The following is a 27,906-nucleotide window of genomic DNA, read 5'->3' on the forward strand; positions in this document are numbered from 1 at the left end:
GGAACAATATACAGGGTGACAATTTGAAAACTTGCCAGTCCAATTATGTCACGACAAGGATGATTTCAGAGAAAATGCAGGAACAGGTCTATTTCTATTCGTAGGGGGACATATTTTGAGCAGAATTTCAAGCCAAAATCTCCTCAACCCTAGGTTTAGGAGCTTTCATCCCTAAATTCTCAATAGGAAATAGGGAGTGAGCTATACCTCAATTGAAGGATCACTTGACCCTCTACATGGATACTATGGTTAGCAAATTTTCATTGAGTCCTTGAAGTAGTTACAGGGGCTGACAATTTGAGAACTTGCCAGGCAGAGAGAAAATGTCGGAACAGGTCAATTTTTATTCGGAGGGGGACATGTTTCTAGCAGAATTGTAAGCAAAAATCTCCTCAATCTTAGGTAGGGAATAGAGGGTGAGCTATATCTCAATTCGAAGACAATAGTATTATGTAGAGGGACATATTGTCTTCCAATTGAGGTTTAGCTCACCCTCTATTCCCTATGAAGAATTGATAGAAGTGATATCTCGTACACCTAGGTTTGAGGAGATTTCCGCTTAGAATTTCGCAGTGAATATGTCCCGGCATCACGGGCATTCTGGAAGCTAAAGGAAAGAGTGTTTCGAAATCACGACCTCAATCTGAAGACCAAGACAGCTGTTTACAAAGCAGTGGTCCTCCCAACGCTTCTTTACGGAAGCGAAAGCTGGACGCCCTACAGGCGACATATTAAACAGCTTGAACAAACGCAGCAACGTCATCTAAGACAGATAATGCACATCAGATGGTTCCACAAAGTTTCGAATGCAGAAGTCTTGCAACGGGCGAGTTGTACAACGATTGAGACTCAAGTAACGAGGGCCCGACTCAGATGGAGCGGCCACATTCTGAGGATGCAAGACACAAGACTCCCCAAAATAGCTCTATATGGCGAATTCACTGAGGGAGCCCGGAAACCAGGAGGCCAGTATAAGCGGTTTAAGGATACACTACATCAATCCCTAAAATTAGTTAATGCCAATCATAACTGGGAACAACTAGCGTCAGACATCCATGCCCTAATTGTGGAAGGATCTGCAGGTCACGGTTGGGTCTCTTCAGTCACAGGAGGGCACACAGTCGTAACTAGCCCTAAGAAATTACAAGTCTGTTTGCAATTTTTTTTTCTTCTTTTTGTAGATTTATTTTCGGTAACGGGATACAGCAATGAATGAATGAATGAATGAATGAATGAATGAATGAATGAATGAATATGTCCCCTACCCTTTAAAAATTGATCTGTTCCTACTTTTTCTTTGAAAACATCCTTGTCAAGACATAATTGGCCTGGCAAGTTTTCAAATTGTCACCTCCTGTAACTACTTCAACGTTCATTCAGTATTCATGTAGAGGGACAAGTGATCTTTCAATTGAGGCAAATCTCACCCCCTATTCCCTATTAAGAATTTAGTGACTCCTACACCTAGGGTTGAGGAGATTTCGGCTTACAATTCTGCTCAAAATATGTCCCCCTCCGAATAAAAATTGACCTATTCCGGCATTTCCTCTGAAAACATCCTTGTCGCGATCAAATGGCGTGACAAGTGTTTAAATTGTCACCGTGGATCTTAAGGTCGCAGTGCAAAGCCACATCCTTTAGGATCTAGAATCTAGAGGGTGCTACAAACCTCAGAAACAGTCCTTGGTAGTCGGTTCTTACTGGATAACTCAAAAACAGTCGATTTATGGATTTATCTTTTCTGGAGCAAAATCGTATTTTCTAAAAAAAAAATAATAACAAAAAATTTGTTCACAAAAGATATGCCAACTTGTGAAAGCCTCTCTAGTGAATCAAAGTAGCAAATGCAGACTATAAATCTTGTAACCCTCAAACCATACACAGAATTCGAATTTATAAGGGTAAGTTGAGGAGGAACTAAAAATAAATTGAAAAAAATAAATCCTTTTATTTTTCCAATCGAAATTGAAGGAAAAACTTTACCAATGAAGACTCCAAGATCAATCGAAGCCTAAGAAGTTTCTTGTACTAAAATCTGCCTTAACCTGAAGGATTTTTGAGGCAAATGGTTTGGAAGTTTGTGTACACCTCCAATGATAGCTCCATTTTACCCAAAGGAATTGGTGAATTCCCTCGAAATATCATTAACTTACATTGTTCCTTCGCTCCGAACAATTCTCCAGGGAAAAGAATTCACATTTCAAATACGATACGTATCAACAAACGGAAAAGCTCCTCATCCATCATCCCCTACGTTCTATATACTTTGCCATCTGCTATTCAAGGATAAAGCAAGGAATATGGAAGACACTCAATAATGTTTTCTTATCAGATATGTCTGAAAAATAAATCAACTTTCTTTTCGGAATGGCATGAAGAATAATCAGTGAAGGCAACGCCGAACTTATTGCCAGATGTACTTGCCCCCTAAGGAAGCTAAAAATACAATACCTACTCAAAAATTGAAGCGGAAACTTTTCATCTCAATGCTTCATCAATCCAACTAACAATCAAATTCAAAGCGTTTCACCCTAATGGAAAAACTTCCTCAATAGTAGCTGCGACTGAAAGCATTTCATCCAATTCTCATCTTGCATTTCTTTTTATGCTGTAATGCCCAAATGACCCCTATAAATTGTCCGCAAACCCACAGAGCTCCGATTTATGGTCCAATAAGTGCACTGGCTGTGACGTCATGAGTTCAATTCCACCAGTTCAGTTCCATTTGGCGAGTCCCTCGTGATAGTTCATGTTTTTGTTAAGTACCCCTAGATTGCAGCATCCGTGTAGTAATCAAACTGTGGTAATTAGATTATATGCATACCAGGCGTTTTCGAATGGGAAGGGTAATGATAAGTTTGATTCAACTGGAACTTCTTCTTAGTCACAGAAGAGATGATACCGAACTTTACTTTTATAATATTTGATGGTGCTTGTCTTTGTAGGGTTTTTTGACATTGCCGATCCTAACAATTACAACGTTATGGAATATAACACAAAAAATTACTAAAAAAGATCAAAAAACCAGAAAATTTGTTTTGCGGGTACATTTGCTTCCGAGGTTCATTTTGATTTTATGCCTGAAGCTACATTGACATTTAAGGTTGATCCGCCTATTCAGTAGATAGACCTTCTTTGGTAGACTCTCCAATGAGGTAGATTCCTAGAATTATATTCGTTCATTAGGTAATTTTTTCTCTAGGTAGATTCACCCTAAGATAGAAACACATTAAAGGAAGTTCGAATGAAGATAGATTTGTCTCATAGTGGATTCATGTTCAGAAGGATTGGCCTTAAGCTAGCTGCAGTTTTCTGGTAGACGTACCTTTAAGTAGATTTGAATTTCAATTGTATTTTTGCCTGTAAATTAAGTAGATCTGCCTAAGAGCCTATGGGTCAAACTAGAATGTTAAGTAGACTCGCTTATAAGGTATAACCGTTCATCAGATAGATGTACCTATTATTTACATCCATTTTGCAGCAATTTTTTTCATGTCCAAATTGACGTGAACTATATGATGAACGCGTTCGTATGAAATATTCAGTGCTTCAGATATCCGTTTTAGCTCAATTCGATAGTCTGATCAAATCATGTCACGAACTACATCGATATTTTCGGGGACTGACACAGAAACTGGCCTTCCCGATCGGTCATCATCGTCAATGGAAAATTTACCTCTTTTGAAGCTTGCAGTACAATTTTTCATCGTCTTATGCGAAGGACATTGATCACCAAGGGTATTAAGCATATCTTCGTAAATCTGCTTACCTCTCAACCCTTTTAAATACAGGTACTTGATGATGGCTAGATACTCCAATTTTTCGATAGACATCTTTTTTTAATTCATTGCATAACTCTGGTTTACTTTTTTGATATGAAACTTCACACTGACAATTCTAATGAGTAATTGTTCGTTGCTATGGTAACGCAATTTTTTTTTATGCATGGAACTGGTCTAGGCTAACTATATATCAATACATTCTCGTAGTTGGATTCGCTCTTAGACAGAAACTCCTTTTAGATGAATCGTATCAAGACACTATATTCATCTCTAGATGAGTTAGCCTTGAATTTGATTCAGCTTTAATGGTTGTATTCTGCTTTTCATCTGTTAGTTACAAATCTGTAGCGTGCGATCGATCTGACAGTGTCCGATTGAAAGATTCGTAAATAATGCAATTCTGGAAATGTTCCTGTAACTATCTTCTTTACAGTGTTACTTTTGAACTACTCATCGTAAATAGTTACGGATTCCTGTGAGCTAGAGATCACTAAAAACGTCCATGAGTTTATGAAAAGTTACAGATTGGTTACAGATGAAAGCGAAGCTGCCTTCAAGGCAGATCTGCCTGTCAAGTAGATTTGACTTTCAGGTAGATTCTTTCCAGGGGTTTTTGCCTAGATCGAAGTCTAAATACCAATAGTCTTTATTCAACAACGATTGGGTAGAAGTATCATCGGATAAATGTGAAATAAGAATGGATAATCATTTGATTCGTAGGTTTCCTACTGCATTCCATTAGATTAATAAAAAAATTCGTAGAAGAAATGCCTTCTAAGTAGAAAATTCCCTTCTTGTTAGCTTTGGCAGGGGTTGGATTACTCCCTGTTGTCGAGATGTTTGTTTGTCCTTGCTCGAAATTGGCGTGTTAATTGTACTACAATGACTGTAATTCGTGTGGGGCGTGTGTAGACATAAGAAGATGGAGATACAAGAGGAAGGCCAGTTGGTCAAACGAGGTGTCAAGATCGACGCTTCAGACTGATGTCTTGTCTATCCACACAAGACAAACGCACTGTCATTATTGCAGCAAAGTAGGGGGAAGTAGAGAAAAAAGTGAACCATTGAGTCGTATGCATAAATAAGAGTATTTGCTTTTACTATAATACTATCTTTGTCAGTTGCTTATAAAATGTATGATTTCCTTTCAATAAACTGAAGTGAAAGCATTTACTACTTCTTTATGCATATGGCCCATTATCTCAATATGCAAAAGTTCTACCTCTGTCAAATACTTACCAGTAGCATAACCATACCTAATTGATAAGTCATGAATAAATCACTCATAACCCCTGATTTTCCTTATATTTCAAAGGCGATGTGAAATAATTGGAGGAAAAGGTTCTTCCTGCTGCGATCATATTTTTCGAACTAATTTATCTAAGATAAATTATTCATGTACCTAGATCGGGTAGGTCGGAAGGTCAGGTACTTTTTCCCCGGTGGAGAATCAACAAACTGATTAAATATTCATCAGCCAATAAACCATTCCTGATTTTCGAGTGGAAAGTGAAGGATTTCCCCATCTCAAAGGGGTTTTCTTCAACCGGATTTGATTCCACATCGGGCAATTCCAAATATCACTTCTCTCTGGAGGATATTTCTCATTTAAATTGGGCGTCTCACAGGAAACAGTGAATTTTATAGCTAGGTTAGTATTCACTGCTATCTGGTCTAATCGAGACAAAAATTTTTCACTGAAATTGAAGCAGTGTAGGTGTTTTTTCTGGCTACCCATGAGGAATTTTCGCAAATCGAGTACAAATAAATTACAAGGTCAATCAAGAGACGCCTGGCATCAGTTTCAGAAATTGTCAAAAATTCCACAGCATTGAGACACCTCTATAGTCGAGAAAAATACCTGATGATGGATTTTAACTTCAAGAAAATAAAAACTGAATAGACTAATTTCCATACAGATGATTTAACACCACACTTGTTTCGCTATAAGATAGCTTCAGGAATGTGAAGGTAAGCCATAAGTTCACGCTATTTTATAGTTAAATCACGTGTAGTAGTTAAATAACTCATTCTTGTGCAAATCAGGTAATTAAATTCTTAATGTAATGTGAAGTTAAAGGACATCATTGGATCTTGTTTTGTTTTTTCCATCAAGTAAAATATATTCGGTAATGGAAAAGAAGAAATTTTCGTGTCTGCTCCAAATTTTTTATTTAAAATTGCGACATATGTTTCGACCCTTACAAAATTAGGGCCATCTTCAGGCATCTGCAGACAAATACAAAGATGGAACCCAGTCATTTCTGTGTTTTTCTGTGGTTTTTGCGCTTCTTTCTGCTCGATCTGTTTACCTTTGTTGATTCCTGATAATGTGACATATTTGCTTTCATCTTTTCTTGACAGATAGTTTCGGTTATAATTCTAAACATGTAAGTTATTTTTCCTTAAGTTCTTTTCACAGTTCGACTCTCAATATATTATGTTGATTTACTGTTTTGTCTTTGTACTGTTGTTTTCTCTTTCCATGTATTTTTCTCTTGCTATCTTTTATTTTATTACTGTTTTCTACATCTTTGTATTTGTCTGCAGATGCCTGAAGATGGCCCTAATTTTGTAAGGGTCGAAACATATGTCGCAATTTTAGATAAAGAATTTGGAGCAGACACGAAAATTTCTTCTCTTCCATTATCAATCAAACTCCAATGAACAGGATGGATAACAGAATTGATAAAATATTTTCCACTCAAGTGCTTTGACTTCATGATTGTTTTTCGAAATCTTACCATAATATTTCAGTAAAATTTTTAACGCAGAGTCATCGGCGATTCAATACTCATTTCGTAATTGAAGCTGTTGGTAGAACGAAGGTAGGTATTACTTCCCCTTTATAATAAAATGTTGCTGATGAGAAGAAGAGCTGATTCACTGGATTCCCTCTTCATTTCCATTCTCTGTTAACGTAGGTAATGGTTGTATGTCGCATTCCGAGAGATAATTCATTCGTTGTAATGCATTACAACGTAATTGTTCACGTGATTCAACACAATGAACGAAACTGGAATTTCCGTATATTCAACCAGCGCTATTCATTTGAGAACAAAGGAAGTTAATGTGCTGGACATCTAGCTCAGAGGAATCGTTGCAGAGTCGTCTAATATGTAGGCCAGGACACGAATTGTTCTGTCGCTGGGAATTTGAAGAAGAAATTATTTGATGATGTGCCAATTCATGGGATCAGTAAGATCAATATTTCTTCAATAAAAATTTATTCAGATGCATACCACGCGCTGATATGAATATCTACAACTGTTACGATCTGAATTGAACTAGCCAATTTGCCATCGTCAGGACAACTAAATAGAAGGCGTTCCATCGAAGAAGAGCAGATGCTGACCATGATTGCGATCGAGTACCTACTACTCGAGAATACTCAGAAACTACTACCCGTATTTAATCCGTCAATTCCAAGCATTTTACATCAGATCCAGAACAGTTCGGATTCAGAAGAGAGCATTCAACAGAGCAACAATTACAGCTTACAGAATACAGTACAGAGGGATTTCAAAATAAACAAGCTACAGGTATTGTTTCACTAGACGTCGCCAGAGCATTCGACAGAGTATGGCATGAAGGATTAATATATAAGATGAGGATATTCGATCAAAATATGCAAGTTGATCCGGAATTATCTCAAAAATAGAATATTTTACGTGAAAGTGGAGGGAGAATGCTCCACAACAAGAGATATAGAGGCTGGAGTACCCCAAGGGTCAGTACTTGGGCCACTTCTATACAACATATACATTCACGATATTCTGAAGAATCCAAGAACCATGCTAACGACACAGGCATAGCAACTCGACACCGCCAGTAGTAATAGAACGAGTTCTACAAGAAACAGAAGACTGGTGCATAAAGTGGAAAATCAAGCTCAATGGACAAAAGAGCCAAGCAATATTACTACAGAAGAGAAGACTGCGACCCACAACGAATCTAGAAGTTGACCGCGAAGAAATCGACTGGAAAAATGAAACCAAATATTTAGGAATAACGCTTGACAAAGGACTTACTTGAAGAAGTCATATCAAACAAGCAATCGACAAAACGAAAGCAGCGATGAATAGACTCTACCCTCTAATAGGAAGAAGAAGCCACATGTCGAAAGAGACAAAATTGAAGATAATCAAAGCCGTTGCTAGGCCTCAACTGACTTATGGTTCAGTTGCCTGGGGTTTCGCGGCAAAGAGCCACATCAAAAGAATTCAGGCCACTGAAAACAAGCTGCTACGATGTGCAATAGATGCACCTTGGTTTGTCAGGAATAGACAGTTTTATAGGGACCTTAAATGGGAAACCATAACGGAATTCATGAACAGAAAAGCAGAGAAATTATTCGAAACAGCGAAAAACCTTTCGAATCAAGAACTCAGGAGACTAGTGGACTACGACCCAGAGGAAGACAAAAGGAGAATGCGAATTTACCGAAGGAGACCAAGAGATCAATTAAAAAGAGATTAAAATAAGACCAGAAACTTCTTGAAAAATCCAATAGGGTGTTATCCAATAGAGGATGAACACATAAATCCCAGCACGATAGTGTGCTAGAAGAAAACCGACTAAGAGATTAACAGTTTATAGGCAAATGCCCGGAACCAATATTAAAGAAGCAGTTAAGGGTTTTTAGTGGGTCTCGAGCTCAGGAGAGTGAGAATCCCCACACTTGTTCTCCCTCAGGAGAGGGTGGTTCGTCTGACTTGCAGATTTTCCCCCTGCTACACACAAAAAAAAAAAACGTTTTACATCGGAAAAGGAGTTGTGTTGCCCGGAAGAGATCAAATGAGTCCGAGAGTCCGAAGCCATGGTCAGCATCTGATCTTCTTCGGTGGAACGTTTTCCCTTTAGTTGTCCTGACGATGGCAAATTGGCTAGTTCAATTCAGATCGTAACACTTGTTAATATTCATATCAGCGGGTGGTATACATTTGAATTAACATTTATTAATATATTCACTGCTTCCCTGTTAAGGTTTTATCATTAATTCATTTCTTTATATATTTTTTTTATCTCAAATTATTGTAACTTCTTACTGTACAATACTGGACGTTTTCATGCGAACAGAGTTATTTTAAACATTGTCATATTGCATGAAGAACACCAAGCGCTCAAGAGGACGTCGTTATTGCTGAAATGAAAAAATCATCCTCTCTCGCCGAGGAATGTTTAATGCTAATACGAATTTAAAGAGTGAGCAATCTCACCTAATTTATGACCTTCATAAATAAACCTCCGAGATGGCAAAGGCAATGGGAGCAACGGGGATGACTTTGAAAAGTTGTATTACTGTTTCAAGGTTAATGGAATGTAACAGTGAACAAGCTGAATTATTTCGCTTTATTTTGGATGGGGTGATTCTGCGGTTACAGTTTGTGGAAAGTTTAGTCTTCATCTATCTGTGGATGACCATGATTAACATGTATCATGGTCTCATGGTTTATGAGAGACATCCGAATTTTCCTCATTGAGCTGATACTTAAAGCTAAGTTTCATTGTAGTCATGTATAAGTTTTTCACTCAGTGAGAGTTAATCGAATTCATTTCTCGATTCAGTTGGTAGTTCACATCTTTTTAAATATTGAGGACAAGGTAAACAGACATGTTCAACAAAATAACATATTTTCAAATCCTCAACTTTCTGGAAGGCATTCGAATGAGGTGGAAGATGGTAACATACCTTTAGTCACCAAGGAGATGTTTTGCTCGTTATATAACTTTCAACTTTCGTGGGATCTCAGCAAATCAAGTCTGCAAAAGTTTTTTTTATAATAACGGATATCCTGATTTCCATAATGGTTTTACAAGTCGAATCAGTTTTCCAATGTGGATGTGAATTCTTTCGATAACTAGGAGTCAACCTTGGAATATAAAACATAAATGAAAAACCGGCAAAAATCATTGAAACTTCATTTGCTGGAATCCCTGAAAATATGCAAGTTATACAACAATGAGAAAGAATATGACATACATGACAGATTGATGACAGGCATAATCAATAACCTTCGCCTTTTCTATAAGAAAAATTTAACAATGCTCTAGACCTAATCATGATTGATGAAGATTGATTAACCTATAGAATCCGACCAGATAATAACTATAATATTTAGTAAATTAAAGATTTTGATAACTCAAACTTTTATTTATTCAAATCTCTCAACAATCAACAACATTACGTCTTATATTTCATGACAAATGACGAAAGGAGGTTTATTGCATTCGCATTTGAGTTTGGACTCAACACCAAATCGGCTAATATTTCTGTAGAAACCTTGTCCATAGCCAACATCTCTTTTTCCAAATTTACAAGCTGCGAACAAAATCAGAGTTAAAATACATTCACAATATTAGAACGCCTTCAGTGGGACTCATAAAAAAATCGTCTTTTTTTAATTTAAAAATCAAGAGCATAGACTCAACATTACGATCAACCTACCTAGATTCTCCACATCTGAGATGAAAGTTACGATTTCGTCTTCGCCCTCATCTGAAAAGATATTCTTGATTACTCATCTAAACAGAAATTGAAAGAGAGTAAAACTTTGTAGGATTCGACAAATTTTTCCGAACGAAAACATTTTTCGGTGAAATGTATGAGAATGGTTGATGAATCTGACCGAAACATTGGTTGAAATAATACAAAATTTACTTTCATTAGGTATACACCGCAAGCCTTTTTGCAACAAGAAGCTTTCATCTGCCTACCTTTGATCCAAGTGGAAGGACAACAGTTTTCCCCTTTTAGATAAACAGGAGCATCATGATCAGCTAACTCATGCGAACGAAGTATTTCTAGGTTACATCTCACAGGTCTACAGAAAGGAGCCTCTTTTTTGAAACCTTTATCGCACAAGCAAACATCGCAGCTTTCTTTCAGATGAAACTTCTCACCTTCTTTGTACGTTTTTCCTTCTATCTCACATTTAGCTACATCATCTGTGAAGAGAAATATCATAATAAAGAATTTTTCAATCCTCAGAATTCAGCTCAAGGAACTTTGATGATCATTATCGGAACCTTCTCTTTCTAATTAAAGATATTCATAAATATCTATGTATACCTACATATCACCTATTTTTATTACATTTTTAATAATAATTCTTCTCTGAAAAAACGTCATTTATGATCTACAACCACCACAAAGTATTTTGTTGGACTAAGTGGAGGCAAACATTTCTGAAAATTTCATGAAAAAACCATGCGAAATTTCAGTTTCATTGGACATACCTCCACATACGAGCTCATTTGTAGGACAACAGGAATCAAGAGAGTTCCTTGAATAGCATCCTTCCTTATACAATAACCCACAATCTGTCCCTGGAAATATGAAGGAACCGCTGAAAATAAATCATAATTCAATTTTTAGGTCTCTTGAAGGGTTAAAAATGAAAAACAATTCATCAGCATTCCAATTAAGAAAGATCATTTTGAGACCTAAATCTGATATCACCAAAACTTTCCAAAGTAACTCTTGAAACATTGGACGTATGTGTAGAATTGCAAACGAAGTTGCTAGCAGTTGGAGATGACATGGGGTATCAGAAAATACCTATTTTATAAAGGGTGCATGATAGCCAATTGATGAGTTTCAAATGGCTATAAAAATGATAAAACTTGAAGTGATTCAATAAAGGGGGCAAAATATGAAAATGTCCTTATGACAGCCAAGACAACACTTCTACTTTTATTGAAACACACTTTATATTCAATTATTTGAAATTTCTGGGCTTTCAATATTTTTTTCAAGAATGGAAAAACATTCAAGAATGGGTTTATTGATATAAGGGGAAACCTCCTTCTCCTATGGTCAATCTACTATATGGGCATTTGCATTTCATATAGTCAACTTGGAAGCGCAATATTTTTAAGATACCTACTAGTCGTTGATAATGCTCTTCCTGAAGGATAGACTATTCTTCACCATAAACGCCTATTCTGAGTCATACAAATGATTTTTAATTGAACTAATCAAATTTTCTTACTCATCATTGCACTGTGCTTCAGGTATGCAACTTCCTTTCAGAAGTTCTTGGTCGACCTTCACTCCTGATGGAAAATACTGGTTCATAAAACGACAAGAACCATTTTTAGATGGAAAATCTGGACAGTTGAAAGCATTAGCAGCTGTTTTCTCATTCTTCACACATCCCAATTCTTTGTAAAAATAGTTGTATGTGTCGTAGTGTTCATCATCGCTTTTGACACCTGTGAAAATATCGGTTGAGTTTATTTGTTCGTAAATATTGAAGCAATCAAAACAAAAATTTAAATAGATGGATTTTAAACTATTAATAATATTTTTCATGAAAATATAAGCCCTTTTCCTTGCGTTAAGTTATCTGCAATAATTTTGCGAGAATATCCAAGTACAACTTTACTATTCACTTTTTTTTGACATCTTCAACTCTTGGCACAATGTACAATGCTCATAAAAACAACTGCCTCTGGTAGCTCAGGTCCACGAAAATGAAGAGAGATTTAAATACCAACGGTGTTCACACTAACGAAAATTTATTAGAGCGACAAGTTTTTTTTACAACTAGGAAAAGATTTTATAGTTACATCATCAAAAGCAATTTTCACTTTACCTGAATAGACCACACATAACAAGGAAAACTTCAAGAACCACACACCACCCATGTTTGAAACTGAGTACACTCGGAAAAACGAATCAAATCTGAATATCAATAATGTATTTATACGCGTAATTACTTCACCTGCAGCGTGGCAGGTTCTCCATAGTTAAGACTTAATAATATACACAACAACATCGGTCGCTAGCATGGCATTGAAAAGAGAATATAATTAGGCATTCGGAAATTTCGTAATCCAGACTCTTCTCAGAATCAATTTATGGATGGGAAACCCCAGAAGAGAATTGTTATCACTTCATCCTCAATTCTTGTCATTTTGAAAATTTTGTATTTGTGATTTTGTCCAGTTCTGTCCACTGCTGAAGGAAAAACCCACCTTTAAATACACCCTGCATATTTATGGATATTCCCTTGAGAAACTAGAATGACTAGTTTTGTCATTGATAAGATCCACATCCTGTCACATTTTTTGTGGGCTTACAGAACGCTTAATTCCTTTCGAAGAACATATTTATCCAAAATAGAACTGCCAATACTAGGAAAGGTTGGAGATCTAATATCCTAACAGAGGCTTCAGCAAAGCTTTGTATTAATGAATATAAAACCATATGAAAGAGGCAGCCTGCTGGTATATTACATCATGATATGTTCATAACCAATTCTTGTTTTTTTATGTTCTATTTGCTCCTTTTCGAATGTCACTAAGTATATGAAGAATAATTAATTAAATTACACCGTTTTTTCACTTGCCTAGAAATGGGGAGAAAAGAAACAGAGTCTGTTCATTAAGATCAGTTCGTGAAATTCAAAAATACCCCAATTTGGAACTTTCGAGAAAATGGAAGCAGTCACATTTATAACTTTTAATCAATTCGGAAAATATGGCAAACAATAACGAACCCAGAAACTTCCAGACAATCATCCGCTTAGAAGAACGAATCTCTTTTTGCAGGATATCAAGTTTGTCAATTCAATCAAACGAAAGATAAGACCCTGAGCTTAAGTTTCATCGAACCAACATATATGTCGAGGACCCAAGTCATTACTGGAATTTAAAATATGAGATTCGAATAGTGGGATAGATTATTCCGAGAGACGCTTGCAACAGGGATAACAGTCTATTTCCGTTTTCAGTTTCAGGTCCTGTATCCATTTCAGCGTGTAAGAAAACTTCTATATGGCGTTTCCGTTGAATAAATCAATTTCTAAAGGAAGTCGTCTCATTTTCTCGGAAACTTCTAGAACTACTTTAAAAATTCTTCAACTAATGAAAGTCTAGATGCACTCAAAGCAGGCAGCTGAGAACCCCATCGATTTTTAAATGGAGCATAATCTTCAAACGCCTACGGTATTACAATGAGCTGAAATGAACACCCATGATGCAGCGAGGAGAATGAATGACTCTTAATGATCTTTCTATCTGGATGTCAAGTTTACAAACAGCTCTGTACATCAGCAAATTGTGCCAATCGTCAAATAATAGTTTTAATATGCAGCATATTTATGGACTGCAATATTTCTAATTACAAACTTAAAAAGCTCAGTTCCATTATCAAGGTGTCATAATTTATATTGAAACAAATAGCGATTTTACTATTATTAACAAGTGCGCGAACTTGTACTAATTTGCCATCCTCAGGACAACTAAATGGAGAACGTTCCACCGAATAAGAGCAGATACTGGTCTCGGTTCGTTCTCATTTGACCTCGTCGGAGCAGCACGTTTGGAATTGATAGACCCTTACTGAATACTGGCAGACGCTTCTGAGTATTATCGTGTAGTACTCGAGCGCCACCCAGTATGAAACGAGATCCGATTAAATCCCCTCCAGATCGAAACCCAGACGAAGACAATGGCATATGTCCCATATTTACTCTAATTCATTACGCTGTTCTGCCTGATACCACAGACAACACCAGTGATTTACTTTATGATGATGCAGACAACGTGCGTGTAAGAATTGAGAAGGTGGGAACACGTTCAGTTCACGGCAGAATTGACGCCTATAATGAAGTGATAACGCCTTAAGGCAATGAATAAAATAATAAGAATCATATTCAGGTGCATATGCATAGTCGTATGCATCTGAATTTACTTATTGTTATTGTATACTTTGTATGTAGGTCTTGGAGAACCAGAGTGTCGCCATTCCACGATTGTTGCTTTGTTTCTGGATCGTAGAAATGTACCCAAGTCTCATCCATAGTAACAATTCGGTTTAAGAAGTCTACATCGTTTTCATATCGAGCACAGATCAAACACGACGCTTCTACCCTTGCACGCTTTTGGTCAACATTCAAACATTTGGGGATCCATTTTGCAGCAATTTTTCTCATGTCCAAATTGACGTGAACTATATGATGAACGCGTTCGTATGAAATATTCAGTGCTTCAGATATCCGTTTTAGCCCAATACGACGGTTTGATAAAATGATGTCATGAACTGCATCGATATTTTCGGGGACTGACACAGAAACTGGCCTTCCCGATCGGTCATCATCTTCAATGGAAAATTTATCTCTTATGAAGCTTGCAGTCCAATTTTTCACGGTCGCATACCAAGGACCTTGATCACCAAGGGTATTAAGCATATCTTCGTAAATCTGCTTACCTCTTAACCCTTTCAAATACAGGTACTTGATGATGACTCGATACTCCAATTTTTCGATTTTCACAATTTCGGTGGACATCTTTTTTCTTTTAATTTATTGCGTAACTCTGGTTTACCTTTTTGACCTGAAACTTCACACTGACACTTCTCATGAGTTATTGTTCGTTGCTATGGTAACGCAATATTCTTTTATGCATGGAACTGGCCTAGGCTAACTAGATATCAATACATTCTCGTACTAGTTGACGCGGAAAGTTAAGTTCTTGAATTCAAGTGAATTATTTTGGTTGATTCAGAACTTGTACCTTCCAGAGCTCTAGGTTTAACCCCTGTTTATTCATGTTGAACCATCTTTTGTTCAATTTCATCCTCTTCCGCGGTGGATGTGTCGGTGGGTGTATTTGATAATCCCACCATTTTCATGTTCATAGTGGAGTTCCCCATAGTGTTTGTTAGAGGGAAACTTAATATGACTTCTGCGGTTGGAGGATGGCGATATTATACCGAATAAACTGGATTATTCCGCTCTTGTTTATATGAAAGGGATGATTCGATTCATGTTAATTAATTGAATGAACGGCTTTCGGAATACCGTTCCTCTGTTGCGGCTGTCAACGTTGAGTTCTATTCATCCACTATGATGACAATATTAAGACATTTTCTTCGTCGATTTGAAAGGGTATGAAGACGCATTCACGTTTGGCAAACAACGGTGTATTCTAAAACATGTCGCCTTGATAATGCAATGATTAAATCAAACAAATACGGAGGAATGCGAATGTTATTTAATCTAAAGATCAGCTCACTTAGATGGTTCTGGACACAAGCCTGGAATTTTGGAGGATTTCTTAGGTTCTTCTTCTCTGAGAAGGGAGAGAGTATTGTTCTCTGCTCATATGCATCGAAAAAATCTGTTTTTGAATCATAAAACTGGTACAGACCAAACAACAGTTGCTCTAATTTCCAGAAATGGTTGAAAGCCAACTTTTTTCATTTCAGATGGTTCAGGTAGTTGCAAGAAGGAAAACCTCCTCCTTGCCTTCTGAGGCAAAAATCAGGCTCAAAACAATTTTGCTATAATCCTTCATTGCCTAAAAAAATTTTTTCAATATGAGAAATGAATATAGTAGCTAAAGATGTGATTAAAAAAATTGAGTATCTAGAATGGGTTCCTGGTGTTTTTCTCGCAAGGATTGAACAAAGGCTCATAACAGTCAAGGTGAAAATTCAATTAATCCTGATTACAGTTCTCCATTAACAATTTACACCGTGATGATATCACATTTATTGGTCCAGTGCCAGACGCGTTAAATCGATATAGAAATATGCATATTATGCATGCAGATATGCAATAATTGAATAGCGACGCTATGAATTCATAATATCTTCCATGAACACGAATTCAATTACTTTCGGAATATTTCAGAACGACCATAAGGCAGCTACAGTGACCGTTCTCAGATTATCTGATGGGTTATAGCCATTATTTTTCGCTGAATGGTTTAAAAAGAGCCCGAGAAATTGGTTGATATTTGATTCCATTACAATAATTAATTGGCGTTCGCTTACTTAGGACTGATATTTACATAGCTCATTGGGCTCTGAACCAGCAACATCCAATTGCAATTTAATCTAACAGGATATGTTGGTGCACGATTTTGGGAACACTATAAAACAGAAAATTTTCATTAGATTTGAACACATATTTTCAATTTCACAATTTTTTTATATATGTGTCATTTTTTATCGACCCTTCAACTTGTCATTCATATCTATTTGACAAAGATTTACAGCAACACCCAATAAACCCAGATACGTGGAATAAACGTTGAATTTTAACGTTTCAGTTACTAAAATGCTGTTTCATAGTAACGTTACCTCGTTTTCGTGGCAAAAGTATTAGGGAAATATAACGTTGTGATTTCGTTAACAAATAACGTTGCTGAGATACGAATTCTAAACGTTGAAATTGAATCTAAAATAATACCGTAATTACATAATATTTTGGGTTTGAGCAATATAAACTTATAGTTCATAAGTGGTATGAAAATACGTGTATTCAACGGTCACACAAAGTTTTTTACATCATATCGGATAAACGTTGAGGTAATCCTTTTATATTGGTTGGACAAAAGTCATCCACGTGGTTTACTGATGGATCAAAATCAGAAAGGGGCACCGGCATTGGCGTATATGGACCTAAACTGAGGATCTCTAAAGCCCCTGGAAGTGAACAGACCGAGACACTGGCGTTTTACGTATGCGCTTAAAACGAACCTCAAAGGTGCGCATATCTATATCACCACGTACATCCAGGCCACGCTGAGGTCCCTGGAATCAAACTGCCAGAGATCTCTGCTGACATGGGAGAGCCGTAATATCAAAAAGCAACTGGCCAGAGACAACCAAGTAACTCTACTATGGGTACCAGGGCATCCTGGTGTTGGAGGAAACGAGAAAGCCGATGAACTTGCAAAAAGAGCATCAAGGTCCAACAATGGGAGTTGAACAACAGAATAACCCTCTGGAGAAACACTGGACTTACTCAGTCAAAGAAATTCGTGATGATTTTACCGACCTACACCAGAAAACTGCTAAAGCTGTCACGAGCTGAGCTTTGGGTGATGATGAGACTGCTGACAGGGCACTGTCGGTACAAATATCATTTGCACCATATGGGTAAGTCAACAGATGAGATTTAAAGGCTCTGTGGATCAGAAGCAGAAACAGCTGAACACATGATATGCAAGTGTCCAGAACTGGCGGACCTAAGAACCACTTATTTGGGGAAACCGGTCCTGGATACTCACAAGGTAACGGCTAAGACCCCTAAGGATGTTGTCAGTTTTATCAACACCATTGACGACTTCCTTGGGTTCCTTTGAATGAGTAGGGTAGAGAACAAAAGATCTGCATGGTCGCAGTTCCTGAAATGCTAATAGAGCCACAACGACTCCGGTTCAAATAATAATATATATTGGTAGTGGGAATAACGCGTTGTTGAATAGTTTCGTATTGAATATTGATCCAATGTTTCTTGAGCCTTATTGAGTACACGATATGGAAACGTTTTATATTGGTTGAAGAGTAACATTGAATATACGTTTAGCAATAATGATATAGCAACGTTTCGTATTGTTGGCTATTGTGACGAGTTGAACAGTATTGTGTTGATTACATGTGGAATCAACATGTGGCACATGGTTGATTTTAGGTTTCCAAACACATACACGTCACAATAAGAGTTTTGTAACGGGTTTGGTTCGGAAAAGGGTTTAATCTGGAGCGCCAGCTATTCTTTCAATAGGGAGAAATAGCAAACCCACCCAGGTACCTACTAGTCGGAGACAGAGTTCGGGTTTATCTAAGGTGGTAGCGATAACAAGTACTTTAAAACCGAATTTATTACAACAATCTAAATTACAGTGAACCGTACAGTTATTTCCAAGTCAAGAAATATATACCTACAGCTGATGACCAAGTTCAAAAATGAGGAAAACAGAAATGCAATAACTTGTCACGGTGATCAGAAAGTGAAATCAATGAATCAAAGAATATTCAAATCAATTATATTCAGTCAAACTATCAGGTATTAAAGAAAGCAAACAATTAATAGCAGTTACTTTGATTCTTTCTGAGGCAATGACGGATGTACGGGGTTTATACAAAATTTACAGCAACCGGGTGTCTCAGAAAGATCCAAGTCTCTGTAATCGGTTAATTTAGCAATGGGTTTGATCCCGAGCACTTTCAGTGATTTTCAGTGTACAGGCCAATCAGAATTGAAACCATTTAATAAACGGGACGGGGTTGATGCAGATGAAACACAATGCAACAATTCACAGGATAACGGGGTAGTTTATCGTGGTCTCTCCGTGGCAACCTTGGGTGTACACGCCAAGCATTACCAGCAGAAAAACTTCGAGACTTCTGCCGATTGGTTTCTGTCACCAGATAGCCAGGCGAGAGAAGTCTGCGGTAAACGGGAAATCTACACGGAACACAACAGGGGTAGTACGGTAAAAGTTACTGTGGTCTTTCTGTGGCAACCTTGGGTGTCACACGCCAAGCATTACCAGTAGATAAACTTCGAGACCTCTGCCGATTGGTTTCCGTCACCAGATAGCCAGGCGACAGAAGTCTGCGTTAAACGGGAAGTCTAAACGGAACACAAATGGGGTAGGACGGGGTAGGTTACTGTGGTCTTTCTGTGGCAACCTTGGGTGTCACACGCCAAGCATTACCAGTAGAAAAACTTCGAGATTTCCGTCGACTGGTCTTGGTTCACCAGAGAACCAGACAGACGTCTGCGTTAAACAGGGGGATTAACAACAAGGATTAACACAATTAAACAAATAAAAGAATGCAACTTTGAATCACGAAGTATGCGGTATCAAGAAAAGACTTACAGTTTGTTCCGGTACGGTCACACCACCACTTAGCAAAAAAAAAAAAAAAATGAAGAAAAGCAAAAGAAAACTCTAATACGAAGAAAGACTTAATTAAAGCGGAAATGAATTAAAGAACAACGAAGGAATCAAGAAAAGAATCAATTACAGAATCACTACCGAATCAAGACTGAAAAATGGATCTAGAATACAGAATCGCAGAATGACTACCGAATGAATAATAATGAATTCTCTTCGTCTGGTGGTGCGGCCCTATTTATCAACTCTCCAACATGTGGACGGTCACGTGATTAAAATTGCACTCAAAATTCGGAATTCTCGAATATTCTCGAATATTCTCCCCAGAAGAAATATTCTCGGTGGCGGTTATCTCTTTATCGGTAAAAGAAACTGTCGTTATCTGCAATCCACGATGTTTTATACTGAATTCGGTGTGTTTTTGTGGACGGAAAAACAACGCCGAATGCAGAAAGACACTTTTTCTTTATTTTGGATTCTTACGGCGGATTAATGATGGAAATTTCAATTATACGGAGTTTGAATCTATTAATCAGGATTCTGAAAAATATTTCCAAAATGAAACGGAATAACTATATTGAAACTGAAATCTCCATCAGACGGTGTTGCATTGTTTCAACTGGAAAATTCAGGGAAACGGATATTTAAAACGAGGCTTGATTTTTTATTAAAAACAATCAAGTATCGTTACAGTTTATTGGATCAATATCAAAATCGTAATGTTTCGGAGCTCATATCAAACTTATTCATCGAACAAAAATTTCAAATCCTCAGAAGTAGCCTATTGAACTCATCTATATTTTATTTTTAGGTGAAGTCGGGATTCAAGATTTTGATTGGACCTTTCCTAATGATGCATAGTAAAAATGCCAATTTTTCAAGTGGATTTCCCTCGGATACCTTTGAAAAAATCTGTTTTCTTCAAAAATTATTTTTGCAAAGCTATGGAGAGTCAGTGAATGGGATGAATTTATATATTGAAAGGCAACCAAGTGTTATCTGTATTTCACTTTGTTTTCATTTCCGTTGCCACGCTTCGCCGGTGAATATCCAATCCCTATTTATGGTTTCCTTCGATCGGAAACTGTCCCCATACTTCCCACTTCATCCAGTGCTTCGTTTCCTGTGCACATTTTATACGTTGTCCTGTTAGCGCTAGCAGTCGAAATCAATCCCGTCGGCGGCAGGGTTCGTATCGTTTCTTCTTGCTCTCGTTTCGGCGTTTCTTCGTCCATTTTCGAACGCTTTTCGACCGTTCTCACCCCAAACGTCGCGTGACTGACGATCTGGAAATGAACGAGAGAATTACAATGAAAAATAGCCCACCCTCAACTGGGAGTTTTTCGCGTTTGGTGCCATTAGGTTTAACCAATTTAAGTCGGTGAATGTTGGCGGGAAAACATTCCTCTCGCGCCAAATTAGGGACCCAAACGAACGGATTTTCCCCGAGTTTGGTAGTTAGTTTCAATCAGAAGTTGAAAACTGTCTCGAAGATTCTAATTGGACGAAAATTAAAATCAACAGACTTTACTATCAGAATCTGAAATACCATTCTGAGAGACTAGATGCTGACCATGCTAAAGGAATACACCCTAGCGCCATCTGACAGGAAACGAAATCCAACTTAATTCAGCTTCCACACTTTCAGAGTGAAGATGGCAGCATATATCAATTTGCTCATATAGAGAGGGCGTAGAAACGCTTCAAAATTGATGATGTTGGTTAATTGTTTTCTCATATGAAAGCTCTTTTATCTGACATACGAATTTCTTTAATGTAAACAACAGAATATTTAAGATAATAAGGATATAACGCTTTTTGAAAATCATCATAAAAAATCATCATTATCAACAAAGTGACCCAACTAGAGCAGTGGTTCCCAATTAGTGGTCTGCAGAAGCCAAAATATGGTCCTCGAACTTAGAACAAGGAATTTAATTCGAATTGCGCGAATGATTTACAGTGTTTTATTTAAGATTTAACCGCTGCTCTCCAACCAAATAATAGATGGCTTTAGTGAATAGAATCAGTAGTACAGTCAATACAGACTTGCTGAAAAATTTGAGAACTTCGCAAATATTTTTGAAGATAACCTTCGAGCTTATATTTGTAAACATCAATTGTGATTATAGGTAAAAATTTCCAAAAAGATGGAATCAATTGAATAATCGTCAAGACCGAACGGTTGCATCAAGCTCCATAAAATTTTCAGATTCATTACTAGAAGAGTTGACCATTCAGAATTTGTATCACATTTCCATCTACGGTTATATTGTTATTGAGATATAATCCATTCGAAATGTGACTATCCAAAAATTTCCAAAAAGATGGAATCAATTAAATAATCATCAAGACCGAACAGTTGCATCGAGCTCCATCAAACATCCAAACGCAACCGTAGACCGGTTTCGGAATCAATGTCCCTCGTCAGCACAGTGTAGCGCTGATTATTCCAAACGAAGGATGGACTCTTAAACGAAATCTCATCACGATTCACCCCCTGCCCCTCAAAAAGTGAACCAAAACCTCACTTTTTCTGCAGACTCCTACACCAATTTATGACTCCTGAATTCAACTACTACTTGTAAAACAATTCGTCAAGCGACTGCAGGCGAGTCAAGAGGGTTCGATCGCCAGACAGTATTCGGTCGGGAAATACCATTTTCACTGCATTTCCCGACCCAATGTTGTATGGCGATCGAACCCTCTTGACTCGCATGCAGTCGCTTGAGGGATTGTTGTACATTCGATGACTGCAGGTAGTAGTTAAATTTGGGAGACATGATTTGGTGTAGGAGTCTGCAGACAAAGTGAAGTTTTGGTTCAGTCTTTGCGAGACAGGTGGCGTATCGTGATGAGTATTTCTCAAAACTTCGCCATGATTTCCATCCTCCGTTTGGAATATTCACACTACACTGTACGGACGAGGGACAATGATCCCGAAACCTGTCTACAGTTGAGTTTGAATGTTGAGACTTCTCTAGGATTTCCTACGCCGGTCATGACTAACTCGCATATACTGAATGAAAATTCTCACACAGCCTGCAATATTTTCGATTTTTTTTCCATGGATAATACATTTAAACCCCACAGGATTTGTCCCTTACGTTATTAGTCACCCTGTATATCTAACTGAAAACTCTGGTGATTTGGCTAGCTGGATTTCCGCTAGTTGAGATAGATGTCTCGATCATCCAACGAAATTTCTCACCCGTCACGGGGATGGCCTCGTCTTACCAAAGTCAAAGGTTCAACACTGACATCCCTGATAATCGAAACAACCCCGATCCATCTCCGGAGCTCCAGCGTCTCGCATCCGAGTAGATTTCAATCAAGACGCAGTTTCGGAGTAAGGGTTTGAAAAAAAGGTTCGGAAGCCCAGATGTGTGCCTTCCAAATCCGCGAATTATTACCCACTGATTTACGTTGAAGGTTATTGCAGCTGGAAAACGGTCCTTTCCTGATATATAAGGATTTTTTTACGTCTCGCAGAGTGTTATTTTCGAATTTGTGAGCACTCAGAGCCTTACTTCCTATTTGAATTGGTCGTGGGTGAAAGAAGTGGGTATTCTGCATAGGAATCAGAAGGTACTGACGCAGTATAATGTATAGTGTGTTCGTAGTAACTACATGGGACCATTTCAACTCTTTTGAAGTAGTAGATGTCAGTTTATCTGTTTTTTTTTTAATAATCTTCATGACTTAGAACGTGAGTTTTAAAGAATTGCTGCTAATGAAAGGTTATTACCTATTTTATGTGACATTTCTTTGTAGTCCTGAATATTGAGCGAATATGTATAATTTATATGTTTCGTTCTGCAATATTGGATTTCCTTATAATGTCAATTGGTAAATGGGCGAAAGCTAAGGATAGATAGAGTATAAGGAGGTGAGTAAGAAAAACTCAGACTGTCCTCTCTGTATACCCTTAGCTTTCGCCAATTTACCATTGAATCACCTTGTATTTTCCGATTCAACTGTATTTCATGAAGTTTTCCCGGACTAGCAAATGGATACACACTGCCATCTTCACTCTGCGAGTCGAGAAAGTGAATTGAGTTGGTCCTCATTTCTTGTTAGATGGCGCTAATGTTTATTTCTTCATCATACTCCTACGACTACTGACATCCAATGAAGAGGCCATCAATTCCTTCATTTTCGTCGGTGAACGAGTTGTGTTCAAATGAGCTCAAATGAGACCGAAACCATCTACCCTTCCGTTAATACGTTCAGTGATGGTGGTCAGTTTATTCGATTCAGATCGCAATGTTTGTTGTTTTTTACCACAGGATGTTATAGGTCCGATTTCGTTCAATAATAACAATATTGTTCTTTTTATTCTCCAAACAAATACTACCTCAATCTGAATAGAATTCAATTGAGTCATGGTGGGTTATTCTTTACTAGGAAAATCCCATTTTTATATGATATACAACCCACTTCTTTGTATTTTTCAGTAGAATGTTCAGAATAACACTGAAGTGACTCTCATATAAAATTGCCAAATGGTCTCTTACCCTTAATATACCGAAAGTAGATCGGACCTTAGACTGCATCAAACAAAAGATGTATCGCCCCCAAAACCAAAACATATAAATCTGTCAAGATGTAATAGATTGTAACGAACATAAAAATTGGCGTACTCGTAAAAGACATGGCTCGCAGTGGAACTTCCATTTGTCGAGATCTATCTATAAATTTCCCGGATTTATGGCCAAAGGAATGAACCTCTCTCATGATTTCCAACGGAGTTCATTTCCTCGGTAATTTTGTGACGCGCAACCCGACCTGCATCAGACCGAGGGGAATGTAGTGAAATACCTGGAAATCTGGATCACTGGGTTTACGAATCCCTTTGAGGTTGATTCGGACAGATTACTGGGGAATAACTATCAATAAATAATTCGACCTCGATTCTGATTTGGGTTACCTGTGGATTCGTTACTCATTTTGATGTGTAAATCAGAAGGAGGCAAGCGTCTTTTTGGTGGATTTTCATATACAGGCAGATTCAGTTGTAGCAACAGATCTACCTTACCGTGAATTCATCGCTGAAAATCTAATAATTTCTTCCTATTGGAAAAACGAGTTCTGCACTATACAGACACACAGACAGCGTTTTCTATAGGTGAATTTATTGCAGTGCTATTATATTCCGTTGTCACTATAATTGGTTGGGGAGCTGACAATGCTAAATCGGGATTTATTCGAGCGTCGTGGAGACCTAGTGGATTTTAAAGATTATATGGTAGAAAAAAAGGTTCTTTAAAGTATTCACTTTCAGCAGTGGGGAAAGCGTCTCCAAGTTCTCAAAGATGTAAAAAAAAATCGTCAGGTGTACATACTCGAGCGTGTCAGATTAAGATACTGTGTATATGCCCCATGTGTCTTTGATAATAAATTCATGTGTTAATCTGACAGTTTGCATGGTAGGGCTGGCCATACGGAAGAGTTGGGCATGATGAAAAAAAAAACATTTTTTTCGGGCGTGTCAGATATTTAGAGGAAATGTTAATTGGGCCCAAAGGAAGCTACTTTTCAAGGGGATGACATGACGCAAGATCACAGCGTTACTTGTACATACTAGAGTGTGTCAGATTTTTATACAGATGGTTAATGTCGATGTTGCAGACGTGTGTCCCATTAATCTAACAATAATTTGGGGGGAGGGGTTCTTAATCTGACAGTTTGAAAATGATAACAAGGCCTTTTTTGAAAAAATCTCCCTTTCTATACCTCTAATACTTTCTGTATTCATTATGAGGGTTGTAGATAATAAAATTCTGTACAACTTTTGTCTGAAGCAATTTTACATACTCTCAAGCGTTTTCGAGTTAGACGGCGATAAGGACGAGGACCTTAGCCACACATACGAAAGGCCAAGGTCAATGTAGAAACCCAGATTGATGTACATTTATCGCCATATATCTCGGAAATGTTCGATCGTAGAAAAAATTGCTTCGAACAAAATTTGTAGAAAATGTTATGCCCTACAACTTTTATTATGAATGCGGAAACAATTTGAAGCCCAGGAGAGGAGATAATTAAAAAAAAGATTTTTGTGACCTTTATGGCCAATTTTTATTTTTAGGGCTTGCTGAAACTGTCAGACTATATCTTTTCCGTTAATCTTGAATCATTCGCGTTCACGTGACAATTTTTTTTTAAGTTTGGCGCCCTCCCACATATTTTCGTCACGCTTAAATTGTCAGATTTAGAGAATATATACTTTCCAACATGTAATTAACCACATATTATATCTTAATCTGACTCTTTCGAGTATATACAATTATCGATACTATTCTGAAAGGCTATCTCCATATATACAGGTCTAATTTTTGGTAGAGGTACCAGATAGGGTCCAAGGTATCTCCCCTTATATTAATCTGACACGCTTGAGTGAATCCGGAATTTCCCTCTTGGGCTCCCCAACTATATGATTCCAGAAGATCTGAAGCTAGTTCTACTGAAATAGAATTCGGTGTGATAGAATATTTCCATCATGCAGCTGTCCTTCCTTTGTGAAATCATCCGGTTGCATTACATTTTGTCATCAATCTATTACATTCATCATACTGTTTCCTGCAGTAACAAATCAACCGAATAATTGTGTTGTATCATTTTCGTAGAAGTTTGATCAACCGACCGTGCCATTTTGATTAAGTTATAATAATTGTTATATGCTCGGTACTTTCTCTGCAAGTTGAATCATTGTTCATCACCTTATTGTTCTCATTGTATTATTGGTTTCGAGAGTCAATTTTATTCGTTTTCTTGAATCCATATCGTAAGCAAAACTTGACTAACCATTGTGAATATATTTCTGTGAACTGGATAAATCAGTCAGTTTCTTATTGTGTGGTTCAACTGTAATTAAATAAATGGAAACTTGGTTTCAATAAATCCATCATCATGATGATGATGATGACTTGAATGGGTCCTTTGACTGAGCCCTTTGTGGAAAACAGATCTTGTTGATTTCAATACTCTAAAACTATTGATTTCAATGCAGTGTTGTCAACTTTTTAAAATGCATAGTTTGTCATTTTTCTTCCAAATGTAACACCCTATACATAGAATCATCAGAAAGATTTTTGAATGTCGAATTCGCTAGGCCTTTATCATCAAAAGATGGATGAAATAAGCTGATATGGATTTGGCTGCGAAGACCCATCAAAGACAAACTAGTAAACAAAATGAATTACCTTGCCACTGCATAAACCTGACTCGGTCAGGGGTCTTAATTAAGAGTTCGATCCCGAAAATCCCATAAATTTCACCTATCTCTCCTAATAATCCCTTAACGACCAGGTGACCAATTGAAATCCACACCACATCTCCCAAATTCCGCCACTAAATTACCGTATAAGAAAAACGGTCGTGACTCTACCTAAAGTCGGCCTAAAATGAATAACAGCTGTCGGGATAGAAGGAAATAATTGAACGTTTTTCCTCTGGATTTTACGGGGTATACGTAGAATGATTCAGTAGGTAGTTAATTAAAGTTGAGTGAAAAATGCATGAACAAGGACCGTGGTGGATAGAGGTAATGAGGAGGAAAGCAATTCACTGTCCAATCTCGATGTGAAAAATGGAATTTGAATATTTCATTCGTTCAGTAATTTCAGTCAGACATGGGCGAATAATTCGCAGTTTTCCGTCAACTTGAAAATTACTAATGGAAATCATTTTTCATTAGTTATACACCACGTGACAAATTCAACATAAAATTCAATCAGAAAGAAATAGATCTTTTGAAACTTAGTAAACAAAACTTTGATTGCGCGATCTAAGAATTAATAGTAATCAGATTTCCAAAATGAAACCTCTGAAACATTTCTGAATATATTGAAGAAGTCGCATTTTAGAATCATTGAATGGATGTACAGGATGGTCTTTCTACGAAGAGGTGGGTAGTTTATTTTGTTCAAATGCAACCATAACTTTTTTTCCAGAAGAAGATAAGATTTTGTTACTGCAACGGGATGTCGGCAGACATTGTGTGATTTCCTCTTGTTAGAACTCTTAAACCGATGAAGAGCTACTTGCGTCACTTGTCACCTGCGGCTTTCCTTTGTCTTCTGATCTGTGCACATAGATTGCCACTTTTTGATTGCTCATGACAATACGAGAATATATTAACAAATTCTTAGCCTACTATAGAACCAAACAAAATTTCAATGTCGAAATATTTTATTACCCAAAATATTCTCCTCTCCATTAGATGCATTTATCAGAGCGAAGCAACGTCTCTAGAACTGTCAAAAATATGTTTCTTCTTGCTCTGCAAACCAGACATCCACAGCTCTTATAGCCTCCTCGTTGGAAGAAAATTTATGACCTTTTAAACATTTTTTCAAAACATCTTTGGATAGCTTTCCGCGTCTTTTCTCTTTAATTTTTTCCCGTAGAGTGATTAGTAATGTCGAATAGTAATTTCCGGTTGTTGTTCTACCCTTATCCAAAAAATCAATGATTA

At 37.3% G+C, this 27,906-nt stretch overlaps 2 protein-coding genes across 3 annotated transcripts in view; one reads left to right on the forward strand and one right to left on the reverse strand.

Annotated features, from left to right (window-relative positions):
* LOC123319447 (dopamine receptor 2) overlaps positions 1-27,906 on the forward strand; it is a 150,311-nt gene that overhangs the window by 105,076 nt on the left and 17,329 nt on the right. The window lies entirely within an intron of this gene.
* On the reverse strand, positions 9,918-12,545 carry LOC123319451. Its single transcript, XM_044906438.1, has 6 exons — positions 12,383-12,545; positions 11,777-11,999; positions 11,022-11,131; positions 10,500-10,730; positions 10,231-10,281; positions 9,918-10,104 (listed from the first exon to the last, which is right to left on the reverse strand). The coding sequence occupies exons 1-6, from the start codon at positions 12,432-12,434 to the stop codon at positions 9,974-9,976; spliced, it is 798 nt and encodes a 265-aa protein (XP_044762373.1). The 5' UTR covers positions 12,435-12,545; the 3' UTR covers positions 9,918-9,973.

Source organism: Coccinella septempunctata, chromosome 8 (genome assembly GCF_907165205.1).
Source record: "Coccinella septempunctata chromosome 8, icCocSept1.1, whole genome shotgun sequence".
Classification (NCBI taxonomy): Eukaryota; Metazoa; Arthropoda; class Insecta; order Coleoptera; family Coccinellidae; genus Coccinella; species Coccinella septempunctata.